Source organism: Pelodiscus sinensis, chromosome 13 (assembly GCF_049634645.1).
Source record: "Pelodiscus sinensis isolate JC-2024 chromosome 13, ASM4963464v1, whole genome shotgun sequence".
NCBI lineage: Eukaryota > Metazoa > Chordata > Testudines > Trionychidae > Pelodiscus > Pelodiscus sinensis.
In genome coordinates, this window is record NC_134723.1 from 26,800,234 (window position 1) to 26,822,975 (window position 22,742).

The 22,742-nt window shown below is 46.4% G+C and overlaps 1 protein-coding gene across 1 annotated transcript in view; it reads left to right on the forward strand.

The window, feature by feature from the left end:
* LHFPL1 (LHFPL tetraspan subfamily member 1) overlaps positions 1–22,742 on the forward strand; it is a 57,488-nt gene that overhangs the window by 10,238 nt on the left and 24,508 nt on the right. Inside the window, exon 3 of the mRNA XM_006136200.4 lies at positions 14,025–14,123. Within this exon, the coding sequence (XP_006136262.3) occupies positions 14,025–14,123 (99 nt within the window). The remainder of the gene's footprint in view (positions 1–14,024; positions 14,124–22,742) is intronic.

Consider the following 22,742-nt stretch of genomic DNA (forward strand, 5'->3'; position numbering starts at 1 on the left):
TTTGTGACAATCCCATGGCTATGTCTTCACTGCAAACAAGAGGGGCTGTCTTGTTGGGTGAGGGAGGGAGGTTGGAAGGGATCCCAGCAATTTGCAATACGGAAAGCATAATATTTGCAGGAGTGTTTTTTGAAAGAAAGGATAATTTTACCTTTGGGATGCTAGTGGCCTGTGAAAGCAGGCGGATGTGGGATGCTGGAGTTTTCCCCTCAGTGTAGCTAACTGGCTAGTGTTGACTTTGACGAGCTACACCAAAGTGAGAGTGACCTGTGATTTGACTCCACAAGGGTATTATATTGTGACAGTTCTCTGAGGCTAGCTATCTCTGTGAATAAATGTACCCCTTTTTGCAGTTATAGTGTAACTGTAGAGAAGTTCCCCTAATGTGGCTTTCAGCCCAGCATAACCCCCATTGCATTTTATCAGTCCTGCCCACATCTGCCTCCACAGTTCCGTTATCATCAGTATTGCTGTAATCTGGAATGTGTCAAGACTGGGACCCTGTCAACCTGGGCACCATGCACACACAGCTAGGGTATGTCTAGATTACATGGCTCCGTCGACGGAGCCATGTAAGCTAGTTTACCCGACATAGTCAATGAAGAGGGGATTTAAATAATCCCTGGTTCATTAAACTAAAAATGGCTGCCACACTGTGCCGACAATCAGCTGATTCGGCACAGCGCGGTAGTCTAGTCGCGGATCGGTCGACAAGGGAAGCCTTTGTCGACCGCTCCCTTATGCCTCGTGAAACGAGGTTTACAGGAGTGGTCGACAAAGGCTTCCCTTGTTGACCGATCCGTGTCTAGACTGCCACGCTGTGTTGGATCAGCTGATTGTTGGCACAGCGTGGCGGCCATTTTTAGTTTAATGAAGCAAGATTATTTAAATCCCTGCTTCATTGACTATGTCGGGTAAACTAGTTTACATGGCTCTGTTGACGGAGCCATGTAGTCTAGACATACCCCAGAGACAAACCTGCCCTGCAGTGCTTCTAATCCAAAGAGAGAAGACAAGAAAAGGGAAACTGAGGCACAGAGAGGGGAAGGGACTTGCCCAGCGGCAGGCAATCAGCCAGTGTCGCAGCTGGCAACAGAACTCAGGTCACCTTGGTGAATCAGGCACATTGTCTCCATAACTGTGTGCTACCAAATAGGGATGTAAACTCCCATTTAATCAGTTAACCAGTGAAATGTTTTGTTTAAATAGTTAACTGCTTACATGGGGGTAGCCAGGGGGCTGCTCCAGCCGGCTCCCCACCTATGGTGTGGCACAGCAGGCTGGCTAGGCTGCAGCGGCCCTCTGCTGAGGGTAGGGCCTGCTCTGGCTGGGCTGGAGTGCTCTCCACCCATGGCACATTGGGCCCGGCTGAGCTGGAGCAGCCCCGCCTGTAGCGCAGTGCAACAGACCTGGCCAGGCTGCTGGTTATCCATAACCCGTAGGCATTAACCAGTTAACCATCCACTTCCCTACTACCAAATGAATCCTGCCTCTATGTCTGCCCTGTCTTCCCCATCCTATGTTCAGTCCAAGTTGAACAGCTATTTGCTCCCTTCCTGTCAGCTTTCCATTCTCAGATCTAGGCCTTCTGCTCACCTCTGCCTTAATTCCCTCTCTAAGGCTGCCTGTCATGCCTTCTCTTTTCTTCCTCTTTGGGAGCGTTCCATGCCCTCGGCGTGCCTGTGGAGACGTGGTTGTAAATTACACGAGATGAATGATGGAAAATAAAAGGCAAAGCTTCCACCAGAATCAGTAGCCTTGCTCCAGGCAGGAGGTCCCTTAGTGTACACATTACCTGCTGTGATTTTCCCATGTGCAGCTAATCCACCCTGAAATGTAGCTTTGCACCAGGGGAATTCAGTTTCTAGCATTCTGAGCTTTATTGGCACAAAACATGGCTTTGCATGTCTACACTAGGGGGTCGTACCACTGTGCCAGGGCTCAAAATCTCCACTGTAGCCAAAGCCTTAGTGTGTTGTTTGTACTTCCGTAATAAACTGGAACATCTTTATTTTTCCTCCCCCTTGTGATGCTACTAGTCTGTTTACACACGAGCCTGAAAAACCACAGAGCACACAGCAAACCTGCCTGCCACTGCTTCCGGCTCACAAAGGAGAGCCGTGAGCACAGAGAGTTATACGTATAAAACCCTGGTGTGATGGATTGGAAGCAGCCATCTAAGCAATGCAAACAGGAGTCCCAACCACACAGCTCAGCTGGGATTAGGGAGAAATTTAAAAAAGGAGCACTTGAGGAGATGAAAATAAATCCAATTTTTTGGGTGCGATCTTGCAATATGAAATCTAGGATTACACTAGGCTATCATCCATCCCCCCAGATTCTGATCTTCGTTATGTCAGTATCAATTCCAAAGAACACCACTGATAGCAGAATCTGGTTGTCAGATTGTAGGGAACTGGAGACTGGTTTTAAAAAATGCTGAGGACCTACAACTTTAGCTGAAGTCAGTGGGGTCTATAGCTGCTCAGCCCCTCTCAAAATCAGTTCACTGCCATCCCTTTGTATTAAGGTCTTGTCATATGGGCGTGCTGTGCCCAATGTAAATAACTTACTGCCATGAGTTTTCAGCAGCACAAGCCCCTGAAATTAGCACTGCGAAGGATGAAAAATGATTTCTGGGAAGCAGTGTTCACTGTGGGTTGTTTTTAAAAACGTGATAAATATCGGAACGTTTGTAATTTCCTCCGTTTATGCTTTAGCTTGGCATGCAATGGGCTTGTCTAGGCAGCTGGTTTTGTTTGTTTGAGAGCGCTTCCAACTGAACACAACAAAGAGGCATTGTTTAAGGAAGCACATCCGGCCTTATTGGCAAGAAGTGGAAGGGAGATATTACAAGGATGAGGCCAGAATCCAAACATTTTAATTGACTGCTGTGCAAGTCCCTCCACCCTTCAGAGTTCTGTAATAGATGCATTTCTCTCTAGGATCTTCTCCCATCCAGGCAAGTCATCCTCAGCCACAGGCTACAAATTGCTTCCAACAGATCTTTGCGGAATTGGGCAACTTGTCCTCAGGTATCAGACTGTAACAGAAGGGTGTTGATTCAGTTCTTGACTGCTACAGAGTCTTTGTGTGGCATTGGGGAAGACGATTAATCTCCCTGCACTTTGGTTCCCCCTCTATAAAACAGGGACAATAATCATTCCTTAAGGTATTGTGGGGGAAAACACACTAATGTTAGTGAAGTGCTTGAATGCTACAGCAAAGGAGGCCAGATAAGCAGGTAGATTCATTAAGAAGCACCACAAAGTCCTGAAAAAAATGGATGCTACCTCCTCTTGGGATGGATGTGATAATTTTCACTGAAGTAAAATAAATAGTCCCGATTCTTGGCTTTGCTGGGGTTGCTTTGAACTCAGAAGATTTATCTCCATAAAAGGCGAATTTACAGGTGGTACAGAGCATGTACTCTGGTGGTTCCTGGCTGCTAGACTGGCTCTGGGGAGTGTAAGTCTTTTGTTTTGGAGGGTTGTCGTGGCCCCAGGATCAGGAGAGTCCCTCTCAGGTCCTGCATCAAGTATACTATGGCCAGACCAGCAAATCAGGCACGTTCTTCTTTGATGACGGGAGAGCTGCAGGCTTCACAGGTGTAGCAGAACAGTGGAAGCAGGTGGCAAAGAGGGCTAAGAACTGGGTTTGAAATACCAAGACTCCCTGCAATCAGGGCTAGGAATCCCAGCAGGTCTGACTCAGCTTTGACCTTTCCATGGATCCCCTGTTTGACTGATTGGGGATCATGTGCATCTCTTGACCAGCTGCTTGATCTGCTCCACACCAAACCACTCCTCAGTTAAATCTCAGAGCCCGAACCCCTATGGAGCAGTTCAACCACCTCCACAGCACTTCCCCGCACCCCAAACCCTGGCCCCTTCCATACTGTGGCTGAACGGTTCCACCTTCCATGCAGACCAGGGTAGATCCACTCCTGGAGAATGACCTCCATGGATAGAATGGGGGACTTTGCTGCAATTCCCCACCACAGTTATGTTTGCCTACTTATTCAATTTAAATGCACTACTTTCCACCATAGAACACTAGAACTGGAAGAGATTTCGAGAGGTTATCAAGTCCAGTCCCCTGCCCTCACAGCAGGACCAAGCACCATCTAGATCATCCCTGACAGATTTTTGTCTAATCTGCTCTTAAAAATCGCCAATGATGAAGCTTCCATAACCCCTGGGGAAATTTATTCCAGTGTTTAACATCCCTGACAATTAGGAAGTTTTTCCTAATGTCCAACCTAAACCTCTCTTGCTGCAATTTATGCCCATTTTCCCACAGTCAGAGCAATTAAAAGGATTCTCACCTGTGTTGATGTTGATTCCATATGGTCTCATGTTCCATACAACACAGAAACAAGCATGATGTAAGGTATTATATGTGCTTGCAGCTTTCTTTATGTTGCAGAAATCACTCCCTGAGTGAATATTCCCGCTGAAGAACTAATTCTCAGATTATTTTGCATGGTTCTACTTAATTTTTGCTGGCAAGCTTGTTATGTGTTGTCTTCCGGAAAAGCAACAGAAACTTCTAACCACAACAAGGATTTATTGCATTCATACTAATCAATCTAGCAACATTTTAATATGTTCTACAGCCATCTAGCTAGCTCTCAAGGTAGTTCACATTACTACCCAGCCCTGTGAGAGCTTGAAGACTGTTTCACATTTAGATCTAAGATTGGCCAGAACCAGAAGTTCAAGTCTGGATAAGAACGTCTTCAGAATAATTTTGTAGGTGGTGCTCTTGTTTGGATCTTGTCTTATTAAGAATGCTGAACAGTTGTTTACCTGAATTTCCATTTCTACTTATCCCACAGAAGTAATCCTCAAGAAATATTTGATGCTCAGTATTTTAGGTGTCAATCTTCAGTTTCAAATTGGACAACTATATGAAAACTACAGGTCAAAGTTTATTTTGAAAGGTCACCACCTCACAATGTTTTCATCATGTGTGATCATGGCTCAAATTCTCAGAGTATTTCCTGGATCCCCTTCCATCCCCCACCTCATATTTTCCTTGGGTGCATGGGACTTGGGGCTCTAACTTTGGCTGCGTGGCCTATGGACCCCCTGAAACTGGCTTATACTCCAACTCAGAGAGCTGTAGACCCCCAACTGAGAACCATAACAGTATCAGGCTGGAGTCAAGGTTTGAAAATATTTACCAGAGCTCTTCTCCGGAGAGCTCCAGCTGAATTTAAGCCCTGTATGTCATCTTTCATATGGTTATTGCTTGAATATATATTTTTCCTTCAGTCAAATGCTATGTAGTAGATCCTTACTGAGTACCAGTCTTGGACTATTAAGCACCAACTAGATAAAAGGATGAGTGAATTCTTTTAATAATAAATAATTAAAAATCAATCAAAAGTAAATAAAAACAAACCCAAGAGCAGTCATGTTTCTGAACAATGGTGAACCCACATGACTTTGTCTCCTGGCAATCCTGCTGTGCAGGTAGCAAGTTATGGGACACTGCAATTGAATGAATCAGCTTGTCCCGTTCCTTCCTTGGGAAGAATTAGTATTGCTTAGCTATCCATCAAGGCCAGTGACTGCCCAGCTTAGATCCGTGTCACAGAGCAGGGGCAATACACAAGTGTAGGCTCAGGTTTAAATAATTCCGTGCAGCAGTACAGATAAACCAATAGGGCCGCTCTATGTACTGCCCGTTCCAGCAGCATTACAGTGCTAATGCACATTGCAGATAAAGCAGCGAGTAAGGTTGTTTTAAAAGAACACATTTTTCCACCTAGTAGTTTTTCCAGGTTTTCTCAGAAGGCTGGAGGAGAGATAAGATTTGTAATTTAAATGATATTATTTAAATTATGACAGCACTTAGGGCACGTCTAGACTACAAGCCTCTTTCTAAAAAGAGTGTCTAGACTACTTTTGAAAAAGCAAGCCACTATTTTGAAAGAGAGCACCCAGGCAGTCTGGTTGCTCTCTTTTGAAAAAGTACAGTTTGCATTACATAGTGCATTTTTCGAAAGAGCTCTTTCAAAAAAAGGCGTTATTCCTCGTAAAATGAGGTTTCCGCGATCGAAAAAACTGCCTAGTTTTTTTGATTTACTTTTGAAAGAACGCGGCAGTCTAGATACAGACGAAGTTTTTTTAAAAAAAGGCCACTTTTTTTAAAAAAACCCTGTAGTCTAGACACACCCTTAATGGCCCCACTTAGGGACTGAGCCCCATTGTGCTGGGAATTGCACAAACACAGCATAAAAACCAGTAACGTGCTCCCAGGTGCTGCCTGATGTGCACTGATTTTCTCTACTTCTCACAGTGTTGATTCACAAGTTCCTGCAGAACTGGATGGATTTTATGACAGGCACAGGCAGTTCTCAGCCGTAGGTGCATTAACTGAAGTATGGCTCAGGGAGAAGTGCAATTAGTTTCCGGTCAGAGCAATTTCACCATGGTAAAAAGCACAGAGAAAATGCGTCCATTAAGACCCAGACCTCAGATCCATTTTCCATGTGCTTCCAGCCCAGCTTCACTCACCACTTTGTTTACTGACCTCAGACGCAGAGAGCCTGGTCCCTGCACATATGTACTAGCAGAGTAAACAGCTGTTTGCTGAGGTTAATCTGCTGCCATGAGGTCCGGCTGTAACTTTAGTTCGCTGCCCCTTCTGCTGCTGATCAAAACACCCCTCTCTCTCTTCTTCCCTCTATTCATTAACCCAGGGGTGGCCAACCTGTTAAAGGCAAAGAGCCACAATAGTTGGGGATATAGCGCAAAGGGCCAAGAGAAAAAAAGTTGTCAAGAAAAAAAATTAGGACACTGCCCCTTTAAACAAAACTCAGGGTGGCTTTTTGGCCAATTCAGGCTCCCATCGGCTGGTGCCATCTTGTCAGCGCCATTCATAGAATCATAGAACCATAGAGCTGGAAGAGACCTCAGAAAGTCATCAAGTCCAGCCCCCTGCTCTAGGCAGGACCAATCCCAACTAAATCAACCCAGCCAGGGCTTTGTCAAGCCGAGACTTAAACACCTCTAGGGATGGAGACTCCACTACTTCCCTAGGTAACCCATTCCAGTGCTTCACCACCCTCCTAGTGAAACAGTTTTTCCTAATATCCAACCTGGACCTCTCCCACCCCAACTTGAGACCACTGCTCCTTGTTCTGCCATCTGTCACTACTGAGAACAGCCTCTCTCCATCCTCTTTGGAACTTCCCTTCAGGAAATTGAAGGCTGCTATTAAATCCCCCCTTACTCTTTGCTTCTGCAGACTAAACAGACCCAACTCCCTTAGCCTCTCCTCATAAGTCATATGCTCCAGCTCCCTAATCATTTTGATTGCCCTCCGCTGGACCCTCTCCAGTGCGTTCACATCCTTTTTATAGTGGGGGGCCCAGAATGGACACAATACTCCAGATGTGGCCTCACCAAAGCCGAATAAAGGGGAATAATGACATCTCTGGATCTGCCGGCAATGCTCCTCTTAATGCAACCTAATATGCCATTAGCCTTCTTGGCTACAAGGGCACACTGTTGACTGATATCCAGCTTCTCATTCACTGTAACCCCCAGGTCCTTTTCTGCAGAACTACTACTTAACTGGTTGGTCCCCAGCTTGTAACTATGCTTGGGATTCTTCTGTCCCAAGTGCAGGACTCTGCACTTGTCCTTGTTGAACCTCATCAGATTTCTTGTGGCCCAATCCTCCAATTTGTCTAAGTCACTCTGGACCCTATCTCTGCCCTCAAGCATATCTACCTCTCCCCCTAGCTTCGTGTCATCCGCAAACTTGCTAAGGGTGCAATCCATCCCCTCATCCCGGTCATTAATAAAGATATATTCAACAAAACCAGTCCTAGAACCAAACCTTGGGGCACTCCGCTAGAAACCGACCACCATCCTGACATCGAGCTGTTGATCACTACCCGCTGGGCCCAGCCTTCTAGCCATCTTTCTATCCATCTTACTGACCATTTATTCAATCACTATTTCCTTAACTTGCTGGCAAGAATATTGTGGGAGACCGTATCAAAAGCCTTGCTAAAGTCAAGGTATATCACATCCACTGACTTTCCCACGTCCACAAAGCCAGTTACCTCATCATAGAAGCTAATCAGATTGGTCAGGCATGACTTTCCCTTTGTGAATCCATGCTGACTATTCCTAATCACTTTCCTCTCTTCCAAGTGCCTCAAAATAGATTCCTTAAGGATCCCTTCCATGATTTTTCCAGGAACCAAAGTAAGACTGACCAGCCTATAGTTCCCTGGATCATCCTTTTTCCCTTTTTTGAAGATCGGCACTACATTTGCCTTTTTCCAATCATCCGGGATTTCTCCCGATCTCCACGACTTTTCAAAGATAATGGCCAAAGGCTCCTCAATGACATTTACCAACTCCCTCAGTACCCTCGGATACATTAAGTCTGGATCCATGGATTTGTGTACGTTTAGCTTTTCTAAATAGTTCCTAACCTGTTCTTTACCCAGCAAGGGCTGTCTATCTTCATCCCATCTTGCGTCACTTAGCGCATTAGTCCGGGAACCGACCTTGTCCGTGAATACAGAGGCAAAGAAAGCAATGAGTACTTCAGCTTTCCCCACATCATCTGGCACTAGGTTACCTCCTTCATCCAGTAGGGGCCGCACGCCCTCGCTGATCACCTTCTTTTTGTTAACATGCCTGTAGAAACCTTTCTTGTTATCCTTCACATCCTTAGCCAGTCGCAATTCCATTTGCGCTTTCGCCTTCCTGATAACCCCCCGGCATTCTCTAGCTATAAATTTAAACCCCTCCCTGGTCATTTGTCCAAGTTTCCACTTTTTGTAAGCTTCCTTTTTGTGCTTAAGTTCACCAAGGATTTCCCCTGTAAGGCAATCCGGTCTCCTGCCATGTTTGCCTCTCTTGCTATGCGTCGGGATGGTTTATTTCTGTGCCTTCAATAAGGCTTCTTTAAAATACTGCCAGCTGTCCTGGACTCCTTTCCCCTTCATGTTAGCATCCCAGGGGATTCTGCCCATCACGTCTCTGAGGGAGTCAAAATCTGCTTTTTTGAAGTCCAAGGTGTGTATTTTGCTACTCTCTTTTCTTCCTTTGGTCAGGATCCTGAAATCTACCATCTCATGATCACTGCTTCCCAGGTTGTCACCCACCTCTACTTCCCCTATTAGTTCCTCCTTGTTTGTGAGCAGAAGGTCAAACTGTGCACGGCCCCTGGTCGGATCCTTCAGCACTTGTGTCAAGAAGTTATCCCCAACATTCTCCAAAAACTTCCTGGATTGCCTGTTTACTGCCGTATTGGTTTCCCAACAGATATCAGGGGGTATGTCTACACTACCCCGCTAGTTCGAACTAGCGGGGTAATGTATGCATACCGCACTTGCTAATGAAGCCCGGGATTTGAATTTCCCGGGCTTCATTAGCATAAGCGGGGAGCCGCCATTTTTAAAACGAGGTGTACCGGTAGTTCGGAATAGGCACCCTAGTCCGAACTACCTAGTTCGAGCCCCGTGTAGCCTTGCTGCATGGGGTTCGAAGCAGCGGGGATTTAAAAATGGCGGCGCCCCGCTTATGCTAATGAAGCCCGGGAAATTCAAATCCCGGGCTTCATTAGCAAGTGCGGTATGCATACATTACCCAGCTAGTTCGAACTAGCGGGGTAGTGTAGACATACCCAGGGTGATTAAAGTCCCCCATGAGAACCAGGGCCTGCGATCTGGAAGCTTCTCTCAGTTGTCCGAAGAAAGCCTCATCTATCTGATTCGGTGGCCTGTAGCAGACACCAACCACAACATCACTGCTGTTGTTTGCTCCTTTAAACTTAACCCATAGACTCTCAACAGGTTTTTCTCCCTCTTTATACTGGAGTTCAGAGCAATCATAGTGCTCTCTTACATATAGTGCAACTCTTCCTCCTTTTCTCCCCTGCCTGTTCTTCCTGAACAGTCTATACCCTTCCATGACAGCGCTCCAGTCATGCGAGCCATCCCACCAAGTCTCTGTTATCCCAATTAAATCATAGTTCTTGGACTGGGCCAGGGCCTCCAATTCTTCCTGTTTGTTGCCCAGGCTTCTCGCATTAGCGTATAAACACCTCAGGTAACCAGTTGATCGCCCTATCTTCTCCATTCAAATCAGGGGTCCTCCTTTCTTGCTCGTTCCTCTCTGCATTTCTTCCCGGTATCCGACTTTCCCACTCCCCTCATTTTACTTCGCCACACCGGATGGTGAGCACAGGAAACCGGAGACCAGGGGGCCATTTTTATGTGTGCAGGGGCGGCTTCATGAGCCACAGGGGAGGCTTTACGAGCTGCAATTTAAGGGGGAAGAGCCGCATGTGGCTCACGAGCCGCGGGTTGGCCAGCCCTGCACTAACCTGTAACATTCTGAAAAGGGCACAGAGTGAGCGTTGCCGTTTAACCCTTTGCACGCTGGTATTTTTTAGGCTTCCAGCGTTATAAATGGGACCACATAAAATAGGTCAGAAGTGTGATAACATTTCCCATTTGCATTTGTTTCCCACGTTAATGCTGGCAATTTATATGTGTAATATTTGTACAGTAGCAGGAACTATAACTCTTGTGCCCTCCCCCCCCCCCCCAAAGCATTTCTATGGTGAGGCGCTGGACAATGCCAGTGATCTCAAAGTTAAGTGCTCAGTGCTGTGTTCTGAAGCATGCCCAGGGTGCAGGTTCAGCAGGGTTCTGGGGATCCATCCCATGGCCTTCACTCCTCCCACCCCGTCAACAGTGCAAACATCATACCTGGATGGTGCAAGGCATGGCATGGGTCAGTTAATACAAATATCAGAACTAGCTTAGGTTGAACATGCATATTGCATGCATAATCCTAGCATCATGCTCATACAAGCCTGTCACTTTTGCTAATGTAAGGCCCCATCTCCACTCCACTTGGAGGCCTAGCCTTCCTTCCATTCCCAGTGCAAGAGAAGCCTGTTGGCCTGCCACCTCTTGACACCTAAGCTTTGGTTCCAGCACCCCTTGGGCTAACTCAAATTCCCCTTCCGAGGGTTTTGTAGTCAGCACCGAAAGGCTGATCCACTATTTCACAGAAGCGTTTACAGGAAAGGCAATAATGTTTGCCTTACTATTCCGATTCACAGTCAGCATTGGGCAGATCGCGTGGCTAATTACTGCACATGCAGCCAGCGCTCACCACATGGATTTGACATCATCCCTGCCCTGTGTTTTGTCTGTCAAGTATCACTCTCAAGTTCTCAAACAGTAATATCAGAAAGCAACATTACCAGGGAAACCACATCAATCCCTCCTTCTAATAAAACGTAATAGAGGAAATGCTAAAAAGTGCAAATGTACTGCAGGATCATTTACTTATAACTTCATTTTTAAGAATATGCCCTTAAGGGCTTTCATTAGCCCTTTGATCAAATATAATGGAATTAGCTGTCAGTTACCAGTTCACAAAATGCATTTTTGGCCTGGTGCCTTTTACTTCTCTAACAGGATTGTGCATAGGGGTGTGGCTGCACATAACATTATATTGTTTGGAGAAGCTCTCGGGGGATATGGCTGACTGCCACTATAGTATGCATTAGCTTCTCAGCCCAGACAACATTATTGCCAAGCTGTGTTCACACCGTTAGTCTGCCGGTATGACTGATATCCAGACACACTTCACCTGGGGTGAGTATTTTAAGGTTCAACTTTTTATGCTTTGATAGTATCAGATAAGAAAAAAATGTTGCACTAATTTAAATTTTAAATAAATATGATTCAACTGGGCAGCTGCCCCTTTTGCATTTGGGATCTGTGACTATTCTGGTGAATGAGTTTCCTGGCATGAATGTCATCAGTGATATTTTTAAAGCAATTATTGGAAGACAGGAAGTGAATTTAACTTTAACATTAACTTTACACTGGTGACATCGGCAGAACACAACTGGTGTTGTAGAGTTACATTGAGTTAAGCCAGCTGAGGAACCGGTCCTAAGAATATCATTCATTCAATCAGGATCCAGAAGCCTACCAGATGACCTATGTGTCCAATCAAAACTGTGTGTATTTCAAAAGTCAATTACTAAGTGCTCTCAGAAGCTGTTTGCTTCAAAAATTCAAAAACCATTGGTTGAATGATCATGAAATGTTTTGAAATTCAGATTCCTTTTTTGGATAATCTGAACAAAGAGACATTTATTGCATAAACTACGTACATCCAAATTATTCACCTCCCTTGTACTGGGCCTCTTAACCCCCATTGATTGAAGGGAGTTGAGGGAGTTCAGCACCTTGACTGGATGGAGTTCAGTGTTTGTAAACTCCGTTGGAAAACTGTAGCTGTGAGTCTAAGATGGATGGGGGTGGGAATGTGTGTGTTTGCATGTGTTACTCATAGCATCCTTTACTAACAGGCGGTAGGCAGCTCTTCAAAGCATTTGTCCCAGAAGAGAGAGAGAATTCAAAGCAACTTTGCATCATTAAACTTCTGAGACTGATGATGGACCCAGCATGAGATCCAACACCCACTTGAAGTCTCAGAAACGTTTGGAGCACAGTGTATTTATCATTCTCCACTTGATTTTACATTCTAGCATTATCTGCTGGAAACACATACCTTGGGCAAGCCATTGACTGCCGAGTTGGACAAGGGAAGACAGAGCACAGATTACACAAGGCGGGGCCAATTGCTGTACCAGAACTGAACTTTTCTGCATTGCTACATCACCAAACACAAACACCATAACCTAAAGCCCAGGAATTGGAACTCCAAATCGGAGAAGTGCTCAGCTGGACAGGTTTTCTGTTCAAACACATCTGTGGCATCACAGAGTGAATAGCTGCAAGCTTTTTTGAGTGCAGGCACAATTTTCTGCCATGCTCCTGATGACTCATTACACATCACACATACATTCTTGTCTTACTGAGGGATGCAGTTTAAACACCCTTTTACCAAAGTTGCCGCTCCCACATTATGAAAGACGCTTCCCATCCCCACGTTCTTCAGACCGCTGTAAACCCTACACACATGTACTCCCTGTCTTCTGGCCCTTGGCCAATGCTGAGCACATACTGCTAACACATTTTGGTGCATATTTGGTTGAGTTTTTAACTGAGTTCATTTCAACTCTGTGCACATTCCTTTAGGGCCTGTCATGCCTGTTATAGCACATGATGTGACTTTTGGGTTAGATGACAGAACTTGAAAGCAGAAAACAAAGAACGGTCCCGAGACACATTCTGCTTTCAAGCAAACCTGGAATAACTGAGTGGCCCAAAGTGATCAGCAGAGCGAGAACTCAGTGGTTCCCTCTTTAACACTGCATGTGTGAAATGAGACAATATATAGAGGCTGCCCCATCCAGCATGATAGACCCTTCAACGCTCAACAGTGCAGTGCAGAGAAGACAGACTAGCTGCATTGCCTTTCAGTCACATTGCAATGTGGGCCAGTTTGGCTGAGTTCTATGGGTATGGCCACACTGCAATTAGATCTCCACATCCAGCTTGCGCCAACTGATGAGGCTCGAGGCTGTAAATTGCAGTGGAGATGTTTGGGCTCTGATCGGAGTCTGAGCTCTCGGACTCTGCCAGGCTCCAGTCGGAGCCCAAATGTCTATACCACAATTTTACAGCCTGCAGGCCAAGCCCTGCAAGTCTGAGTCAGCCAGCAGGGGCCAGTTAACAATCTTTAATTGCAGTGTAGACACAGGCTTAGGGTCCTCTCGTTTAGTCAAGATCTTGCTATCTCAGTACACGAGTTTTGCGGTCAAACCGCGTTTGTTTCTACTGAGGCTTTTTATTAAATTGTGTCAATTCCCGCTCCCTTGTTAATCTTCTGTGAGGTTTTCAGAAATATCTATTTTATGATGAATGAAACAAAATGTGCAGCCTAAGAGTCTGTGTTTCTAGGGATCCTGGTGCAATGACCTTTGAGCGGTGGAGGTTTGTTTGGTTTTTCAAAACTTCTGTGGGATGTGTCATTACATTCTCTCTCTCTCTCTCTCTCTCTCTCTCTCTCTCTCTCTCTCTCTCTCTCTCTCTCTCTCTCTCTTTACAGGGCTGTTGATAAGCTCAGGCTGTGCTTTGTATCCCTTAGGATGGAACAGTCCAGAAATACAGCAGACATGTGGGAATGCCTCCAATCAATTTCAGCTAGGTAAGGCAGGCCTGGAAAGGAGAACACCTAGTGGTTTTTACACACATTCTCTCTAGTTAAGCACCTTACGTGAGTCCTGAATCAATGATACCAGTGTTGCTCACCTCAGCACCTATGCTGGCTTGGTAGGGTCAGCTATTGTGACTACTGTCAGCATCATGGGTCATGTCATACTTCTGCATTCTGCAGTTTGTGAGATTTACATATTCTTTTGCTTAAAAGTTGATTTGAGAGCTGCCACCTGGCTCTATCGCTAATGAGCTTTTTTGATGACTGGTGTATCTGATTGTGACTGTCAAGTAAAATGTGGACGAAAAGTTTATCTGGGGCACTTGTTATCAGGGCTGGTGTCCTATTGGGCTAAGTCAGCGATGGGCAGCCTAGACTGTGAATGGGCCGCATGAGTGGCCCTCCTTCATCCCAGTGGGCCACAAGATTGTCGTAACCAAGACAGTCTCCCAGAATTGGGTAGTTTTGCTCATTGTGTATCTGTACTACAGTGCGCTGACTGGACAACAGCAGTTCTTTGACTGGATGCAGAGGGAGCACATGGCGCTCACAGTCAATGTTGTGTGGAATCGGCATGCACCTCACGTCACGTGCACTCGCATTATATGTGTGTCACTTTAGTAATAGCAGTAGGACAAAAAATACACAAATGGAAAGCAGCAAGATCTGGCAACCCTGAGCTTGGGCAACAATAAACAAAATGTCTCGTGGGCCACACATAGAACTCTTATAGGATACATGTGACCTACGGGCTGCAGGTGGCCCACCACTGGCCTACGTGCTGTATAGACAGATAATCAGACGTGATTCCTGCCACCTCTGCACCTCCTCTCTCCCCCCCGGCCACAGTGTAACAGGTACTTCTGTGATGTACCGGTAGATATGTATCTCTGTATCTTCAAAGTGCACAATATACAAACATTAAGTAGTGAGCCCCATAATACTTATTCTGCCCTTATTTCTTCTTTTAGTATTTTTATAGTAACTTGCTTGTGATCTGGCAGTGAATGAAGCCCTCTGTTTATCTGCAGGACAGGTACAGCATAGGCAGCAATTATGCAAATTTCTTTGCCATTGTTCCTAGAGCAGAGAAGCTTAGACTGCCCTGGAGGGACACCTCTCCTGGGGACAGAGGTCAGTTTCCATGGGCCATTCGCTATGGAGCCTGTTCATGGGGATTGTTGACAAGGAGAGCAATTAGCATCAACTGTGGAGGCTGTAATGGGGTGTGCATAGCCCACATTGAACCAAGTGGGGTTAAAACCTGTCCTGCCCCTCATCCAGACAGAGCATGTGCCAAATGATGGGGCAGTATAAAAGGGAGTAGCTCAGCTCATTCTAGGCTGGCCATCAGAGAAGAAGGACCTCCAGCAGGAGCTCCTGAGCCGTGCCAGCCACAGACCCAGACTGCAGGAGCCAGAGATCCAGGAGACTGCTGTGAGCTACCTGGCCTGGAGGAGACCCAGGGAGAGGCAGCTGCAGGGGGACCAGAGGACCCAGATCACACGGAGTGTTGCCCCACCAATGCTGGTAGGAAGTGACCCAGGGAGGGTGTCGGAGTGGTCTCTCCCACCCGGGTGAGCTCAGCGTGTTTTGCTCAGCATCCCCACTGAGCGAGTTGTAGAATGCTCTGCCACTCACAGGGTATGTCTACACTACCACCCTAGTTCGAACTAGGGTGGTAATGTAGTCAATCGAAGTTGCAAATGAAGCCCGGGATTTGAATTTCCCGGGCTTCATTTGCATGTTGCTGGGCGCCGCCATTTTTAAATGTCCGCTAGTTCGGACTCCGTGCCCGCGGCTACACGCGGCACGAACTAGGTAGTTCGGAATAGGTTTCCTATTCCGAACTATCTGTACGCCTCATTCCTAATCCGAACTACCTAGTTCGTGCCGCGTGTAGCTGCGGGCACGTAGTCCGAACTAGCGGACATTTTAAAATGGCGGCGCCCGGCAACATGCAAATGAAGCCCAGGAAATTCAAATCCCGGGCTTCATTTGCAACTCTGGTTGACTACATTACCACCCTAGTTCGAACTAGGGTGGTAGTGTAGACATACCCACAGAGCCTTGGATTGGGACCTGGTGGAGTAGTGTGGGCCTAGGTCCCCCTACTGGTGCTGTTGCCCCAAACCTATTGATTCTGGCCATTAAGCTGTACTACCGTGAAATAAGGGCTACACCTTGATTGACTCTGGTCATTAGGCTGTACTTCCCTGAGATAAGGGCTAACCCGATCAACTCTGGTCTTTAGGCTATACTGCCCTGCAGTGGTGGCCCGTCAATACAGGTGACCTAGGTGGTTGCCTAGGGCACCAAGATAAACGGCCATTGAGGGCTTTGGAGGCGGGGGCATCGATTGCGTGTTTCGCCAAGGGCACCAGTTGCTGGCAGCTCGGCTAGGGCCGCTCCTGCTGCCCTGAGATAAGGGCTAATCCCACGGTCACCAACCGGTAGATCGCAATCTACCGGTTGATCACAGGGGCTCTATAAGTTGATCGTTAGCTCCTACTGGACTGTGCGCCTGCACACAACTAATTTTGAATTGGCACTGTTTGCAGAGCAGCTACTCATGGAGCAGCAACACAAGTGAATAGCTGTGGTGGGATCTGTTGGGTCGGGAGGGCTGAAATACCTGACCAGCTGGCTGCGCTGTGCTCCAGCTGATCAGACCACTTTCCCTCTGCTCCAGCCCACGTGGAACGTGGTGCCCCTGGGCTAGACACCATGGCCAGCTGACCGGGCAGCTGCTCCTCTTTGCTCCAGCCCAGCTGCACCGTGCTCAGCCTGGAGAGTCTGCGCCTCCCTCCAGCTGGGCTGGAGCAAAGACGAAAGGCTTTCCAGCCAGCAGGAGAGTGGCGCAGCCTCCCCGGACTGAGCACAGGATAGCTGGGCTGGAGCAAAGAGGAGCGGCTGCCCGGTCAGCTGGCCATGGTGTCCAGCCCAGGGGCACCACGTTCCACGTGGGCTGGAGCAGAGGGGAAGCTGCCTGGTCAGCTGGCCGTGGTGTTCAGCAGAAGCCCAACCCTCAATCTGACCTCAACACTCCCCAGCCTGGAGCCCCCTCCCCAAGCCAGCGTCCCCTTGTCTACCTCCTCCTGCATCCAAATTTCCTCCCAGAGTTTGCGCCTCTTACCCCTTCCCACACCCAAATCCCTCATTCCCACCATAGAGCCCACACATCCTGTCTCAACCCAGTGAGGGTACGGCTAGACTGCAGGAGTTTTTCCAGGATTCCAGAGAGATCCTGGAAAAACTCTTCTGCATCCAGGGATGTGTTTGTTCTTCCTTTTTTTTTTTTTTAGTGGAAGAGCAAACATGCTCTTTCGGTAACTCTTATATTCCTCATTCCACGAGGAATAAAGGGGCTACCAAAAGAAGGGGTTTTTCCTGACATTTGGTCCAGTCTAGACAGGCCAAATGTTGGAAAAATTTCTTCCCACAGAAGAATCAGAAAAAAAAGTGGCAGTGTAAAGTGATTAAGGGCTGGGGATAACAAGTGATGGAGAGGAGGAGAACAGAGAGGGCGGGGCATCAAGGAAGGGGTGGGATCTTAGGAGGAGGGGTGGGGCAGTAGATCTTCGCTTGTTCTGAGATTTAAAAAGAGATTTTGAGTGTAAAAAGGTTGGAGACCACTGGGCTAATCCTATCGACTCTGGCCTTTAGGCTATACTGCCCTGAGATAAGGGTTACCTTACTGACTCTGCCCATTGGACTGTGTCATCCTGACCTAAGGGCTACCCTATTAACTGTAGCCATTAGACTGTACTGCCCTAGACCAAGGTTTTGTTTTTCACAGACTAAGGCTATGTCTAGACCAGTGGTGCTCAATCTTTTCTCAGTCATGACTCCCAAAGCCGGGGAAATTTTTGTTGAGCAAAAAAAAAAAAAAGTGCCTGTCCACTCCCCCCACCTCCGTCAGGTGTATGTCGGACACCAAGCCAGGAAAACAAAATTTCCCTACACGGGGCCAAAGTTTGGAAAAACCTCCTCTTTTGGAACATCCCTTATTCCTCTCACTGAGAGGAATACAGGGATGCCGAAAGAATGCTCCTGCTTTTTGGAAACCATTCCAGTATCCCAGGAAAACTCTGCACTCTAGACATAGCCTAACAGTGCTTGCCGACGACCCTTCCACTAGGTGCCGTCCACACTCATGGGTACCTGGGTACTAAGTGATGGGGTGTGCATAAACCGCAAAGGAGGCCCTTTCTGTAATATGGACATTTGTTTACTAGATACTGGACTCAAACCACAAGCAATAAGCAGCTCCCCAATGGTATTAGCATTTGCTCATTTTTAGAAGTGTCTGTATTTGAATCTGTTTTAGGTTTGGGGTTAGGACTGATGTTTGGGTTTGGTGCTGAACTGGGTTTGGGTATAAGGTGTTTAAGCCTTTTGAATAGTTCTCATGAGTTTTCATCTCCCCAGCAGTAGAATTTTGTGAGACCTGCTGATCTCATGAGGTTTTTGGGTTGCTGATCTTGAGATGCTTCCTCACTTCTGAACTGCAACTGAAACTAGACTCCAAAAAGGGTCCCAGCTTTGGCATCTGATCAGGAGTCAAAATCATAGAGAGGTGCTTTAGATCTAAGGACTCAAAACTCAACCCATCCTCCCCAAAAGTTTGATGGGCTTGGATTTATGGTTTTGGTGTTGGCTCAACTCTAACAATTATTGATTTGAGTTGGCAGCCCTGGGATGAAAGACTATACTGCATTGTTATCCTTCTGAGTCATCCAGTACCCTAGAGACATCTTATATCTTTCTAATGCAGAAGAGCATTGTTTCTACCTGTGATTATACCACGTATCTGACACATTTAAGTTTAAGCACATTAAATACCATTGATTTTAATGGGACTTATGCACATGCGTAAATAATTTGGTACTTGGCCTTGTGGAGTGATTTGATCTCGCTGTGCTATACAAAAGCCTTTTTATCATGCCCTGCTGTGGCTTTGAAGGGGACAGAAACTGCAGCCTGAAGGGATAACATGCAAAACCCCCTCTCAGGAGGAACAGCATGAAGGAAAACTGTTCCTGACAGCGGGGTGATTCTGTAAACTGTCTCGGCTCCCTTGAGTACAATGCGCTGTCTACATCAAACATGGGGAGGATTGGGGAAGGAGGAGGAGAGTTTCTTCATAGCAGAGCTCTCTTTACTCCTGACTCCTCTAAGTCAGCAACCGATCAGGGCTGCAGCATACTTGGATCATGGGGGCATGAGGCTTATGATGAATGGGCTGAGTCCAATTAAAGACGATCAAAGCATCTCTCCTCTATATTCTAGCCCACAGCTTTATTTTTTCTTAATCAAATTAAGCCATAAAACAGCATTTAACATGCTGTCTGCTGCTTGCAAAGGTGCTGCTGGTTTCTCGTTAATGTCAGATACATGCTCTGTTCTGGTTAGGCCCTTGTACCTCACCTTGGTGTCTATCTGAGCTCCTCCCTGGAGAAATGCTCACCTTGAAGTGAAGTGACACCAGGAAAAGTGATTGTACAAAAGAAAAAAAATATGGATTTTGTGGTTTCAAACTGATTCACAGTTCCAGGGGAAATCTGCTCAGTGTGAAAATAAAAACCAAGGATTTTTCCCAGTTGCTCACTGCAGTAGAAAGTTGTTTAAATGATTGAACTCTGGGACTTTCAAACAGGGAGGTAAGCACCTGATTCCAATGGAAAGGCATCCAACTCCCATTAACTCAGGAAATTTGTAAAATGAAGGTTGTCTGCGCACTGTTCTCTTGTGGTGTTGCACAAGTAGACCCATGGCAAGCAGGAAAAGGAGGGATTTGGTTGATTGTTTTTCCTTTTAAATCTCTGCCTAGTTGGACACATATATCCAGGGCAAGAGAATTCTCAGAGGCCCAAACATGCTGAATTTGTCAAACCATTCCTCCTCTTGTTGGGCTTCTGACCATAGATTCATGTAGCTGTTGTACTCTGAATTGCATCTGGGGTCTGGCACACTCTGTGCCTTCCTTGACTTTTCACAATCTACCTCTCTTCCCATCTCATGCAGACTGTTACAAGGCTTTTCAAGTCTGCAAATGGTAACCCAGTTACATCCTGTCTTGTGTTCAGGCAGTTATCCAGACTGTGCAGCTGGTCATAGGAGTGTATTTATTTCTAATGCTGGTTTTAAATGCATCTGACGAAATGGGTCTTTGCCTGTGAAAGCTTGTGCTCCAATAAATCTGATAGTCTGTAAGTCCTGCCACAGGACTTCTCGTTGTTCACACTCAAGGCAAACTGCCAGGAATAGGGAAGGCAACCCTTAAAAGCCAGACCAGTAACAAAAGAGCTTCTGCAGTACTACATTGGTTAACCAGAAGCCAAACACAGACCCCTTTAGGCAACCCACCCCTTGGCTCCTATGCAGACAACCAAGTCTAACATATTGAAGGGATATTGAAAACCCATTTCATCATATGTGAAGTTCTTTCTAACCCCTAAAGGGATCTGGCATCTAGCTGCATGTCAGTTTGAATCTTCAGTCTTACCCAAGTATCACACTGCCCACTAATCCTTAGTATATTAAGAAACAAAGGGAATTATAAATGGCTAATAGATCATATGTACACCAGTGATTACAAAGTCCTTATATCAGGTTTGTAGTAATGATGGAATAAACTGCTTGTTTGCAAAAGGCTCTCTGGAATCACCCAAACTTATTGAGGATTCATCGGTCCTTGTTCAAAGCTTTCTGGTTAGAAATCCAAGCCAGAGAAATGAAGGCACAATGGAGATGTCTCAGGTGCCTTTTTATATTCTGTTGTGTTCATGAAAATTTACTGTCCCAAACAAAGCCCACTGGCCATGTACATGGATAGGTACTGTCCTAAGGTGTAGTCTACATGAGCATGGAAAGTTACTGAGAGAATCTCACACCACATGGCCTTATCACAGGTCCTTACATGCTTTGCTGACTTACGGGGTGGCCATTGACCCCTGGCTGTCTAAGACAGCTTCAGGAAAAGTTGTCTGGACAGCAGGGTTCTTCAAAGGCCAATTGTTAGAGCTCGGTGACTTTAATGGGGCCATCAACACAGAGATGTCTAGCCTGATGCAAATTTCTCTGCAAGATGTCACTCAGGCATAAAAACATTTGTGAAAAAAATACAGAGCCGGTATTCATAATTGCAAGAAGAGATGATACAGGCATATAAACAGGATTATGATACTTAGCAAATCATCATTTTCCATTGACACCATATATGATATACTTTGTACAACATTTCTTGCAATTGTATAACTGTGGTAATCCCAATGATATAAATGTTCATATTCAATCATGCAGAATCACTCAGGGACATTCTATGCTGGGGTGACAGAGGGGAGGGGATGGAGTAGAGAAGGACTATGGGACAAATGCAAATAGAAGTGAGAATTGTGACCTGGGTAGAGCTGCACATTGTTGATTCTGTACCCCTGCAATGGTCCATGCTGGTCAGTGTGAGGGTTACAGGTTCTGGCAGGCTGGAGGGCTACCCTGGTCTGCACTGGGCTACCCTGGTCCCTACAGCACCTGAGTAGTGAAGGTGCCATCAGCTTCCACTCTGTGCCTGCATCAGAGTTGGGATGAAACTGCTAGCTCTAGCCATGGGAGTAAGGTAGCCCCAGGAATTGTTTCCTTGTCTGTAACCTCAGACACACCAGTGATATTCATTCAGAATCTCCTTTCAGAGGCTTTGTATTATTTCAAAATAAAAGGAGTGAACAGATCTTAGCAACAAACTGTGTCAAGGGGAACTCCACATGAGGCACAGAAGTTTAGAACCAAGGAGGGTCTTGCACTACTGCAGGAGGAAGTGCTAGATAAGCCAAAGAAACATTCACTAGAACAGTGTTTCTGAAAGTGTTCTGCAGAATCACTCTCAGAGGGTATGTCTACACTACCCCCCTAGTTCGAACTAGGTGGGTAGTGTAGACATACCCAGAAACACATCAACTGGCCACCCCGGTTTGTTTATTTACCGGCGCCACGGCCACGGAGCCTCGTGGCTCCCATTGGTTCTGTTTCGTCCTTTGCAGTCAAGAGGAGCTGTGGGAAGTGGTAGCCCAGCCTATGCCGCTTCCCACAGCTCCCCTTGGCTACAAAGGATGAAACGGAGCCAATGGGAGCCACGAGGCCCCATGGCCGCGGCGCCGGTAAATAAACAAACCGGGGCAGCCAGTTAATTTGTTTCTGAGAGCGAGTCCATGGAACACTTTCAGAAACACTGCTCTAGAACACGTTTATTCTCTTACGATGGAATGGGATCTTGAAAACCACTGGAGCTGTTCATGTAGCAGACACATAACTTTGCTCCACTTGAGCCTGTAATAGCGCAGGTGTCTTGGCTAACTAACTGTATCTTGATTATGCTACAGCTGCAGCATATCAAGCCAAGTCTCTGCCTGATCAAGCATTAAATGATGCTCCTGAGACTCTTTGTACTGTTGTTGTGTTAGATTAGTTCATGGAGGAAAGGTACATCAATGACTATTAGGCAAGATGGTCAGGGATGTAGCTCCATAGTCTGGATGCCCCATTACCTCTGACTGCCAGGAACTGAGATTGCACAACAGGCAGACCTCCTGAAAGGGGAATGTAAAGAGGGCA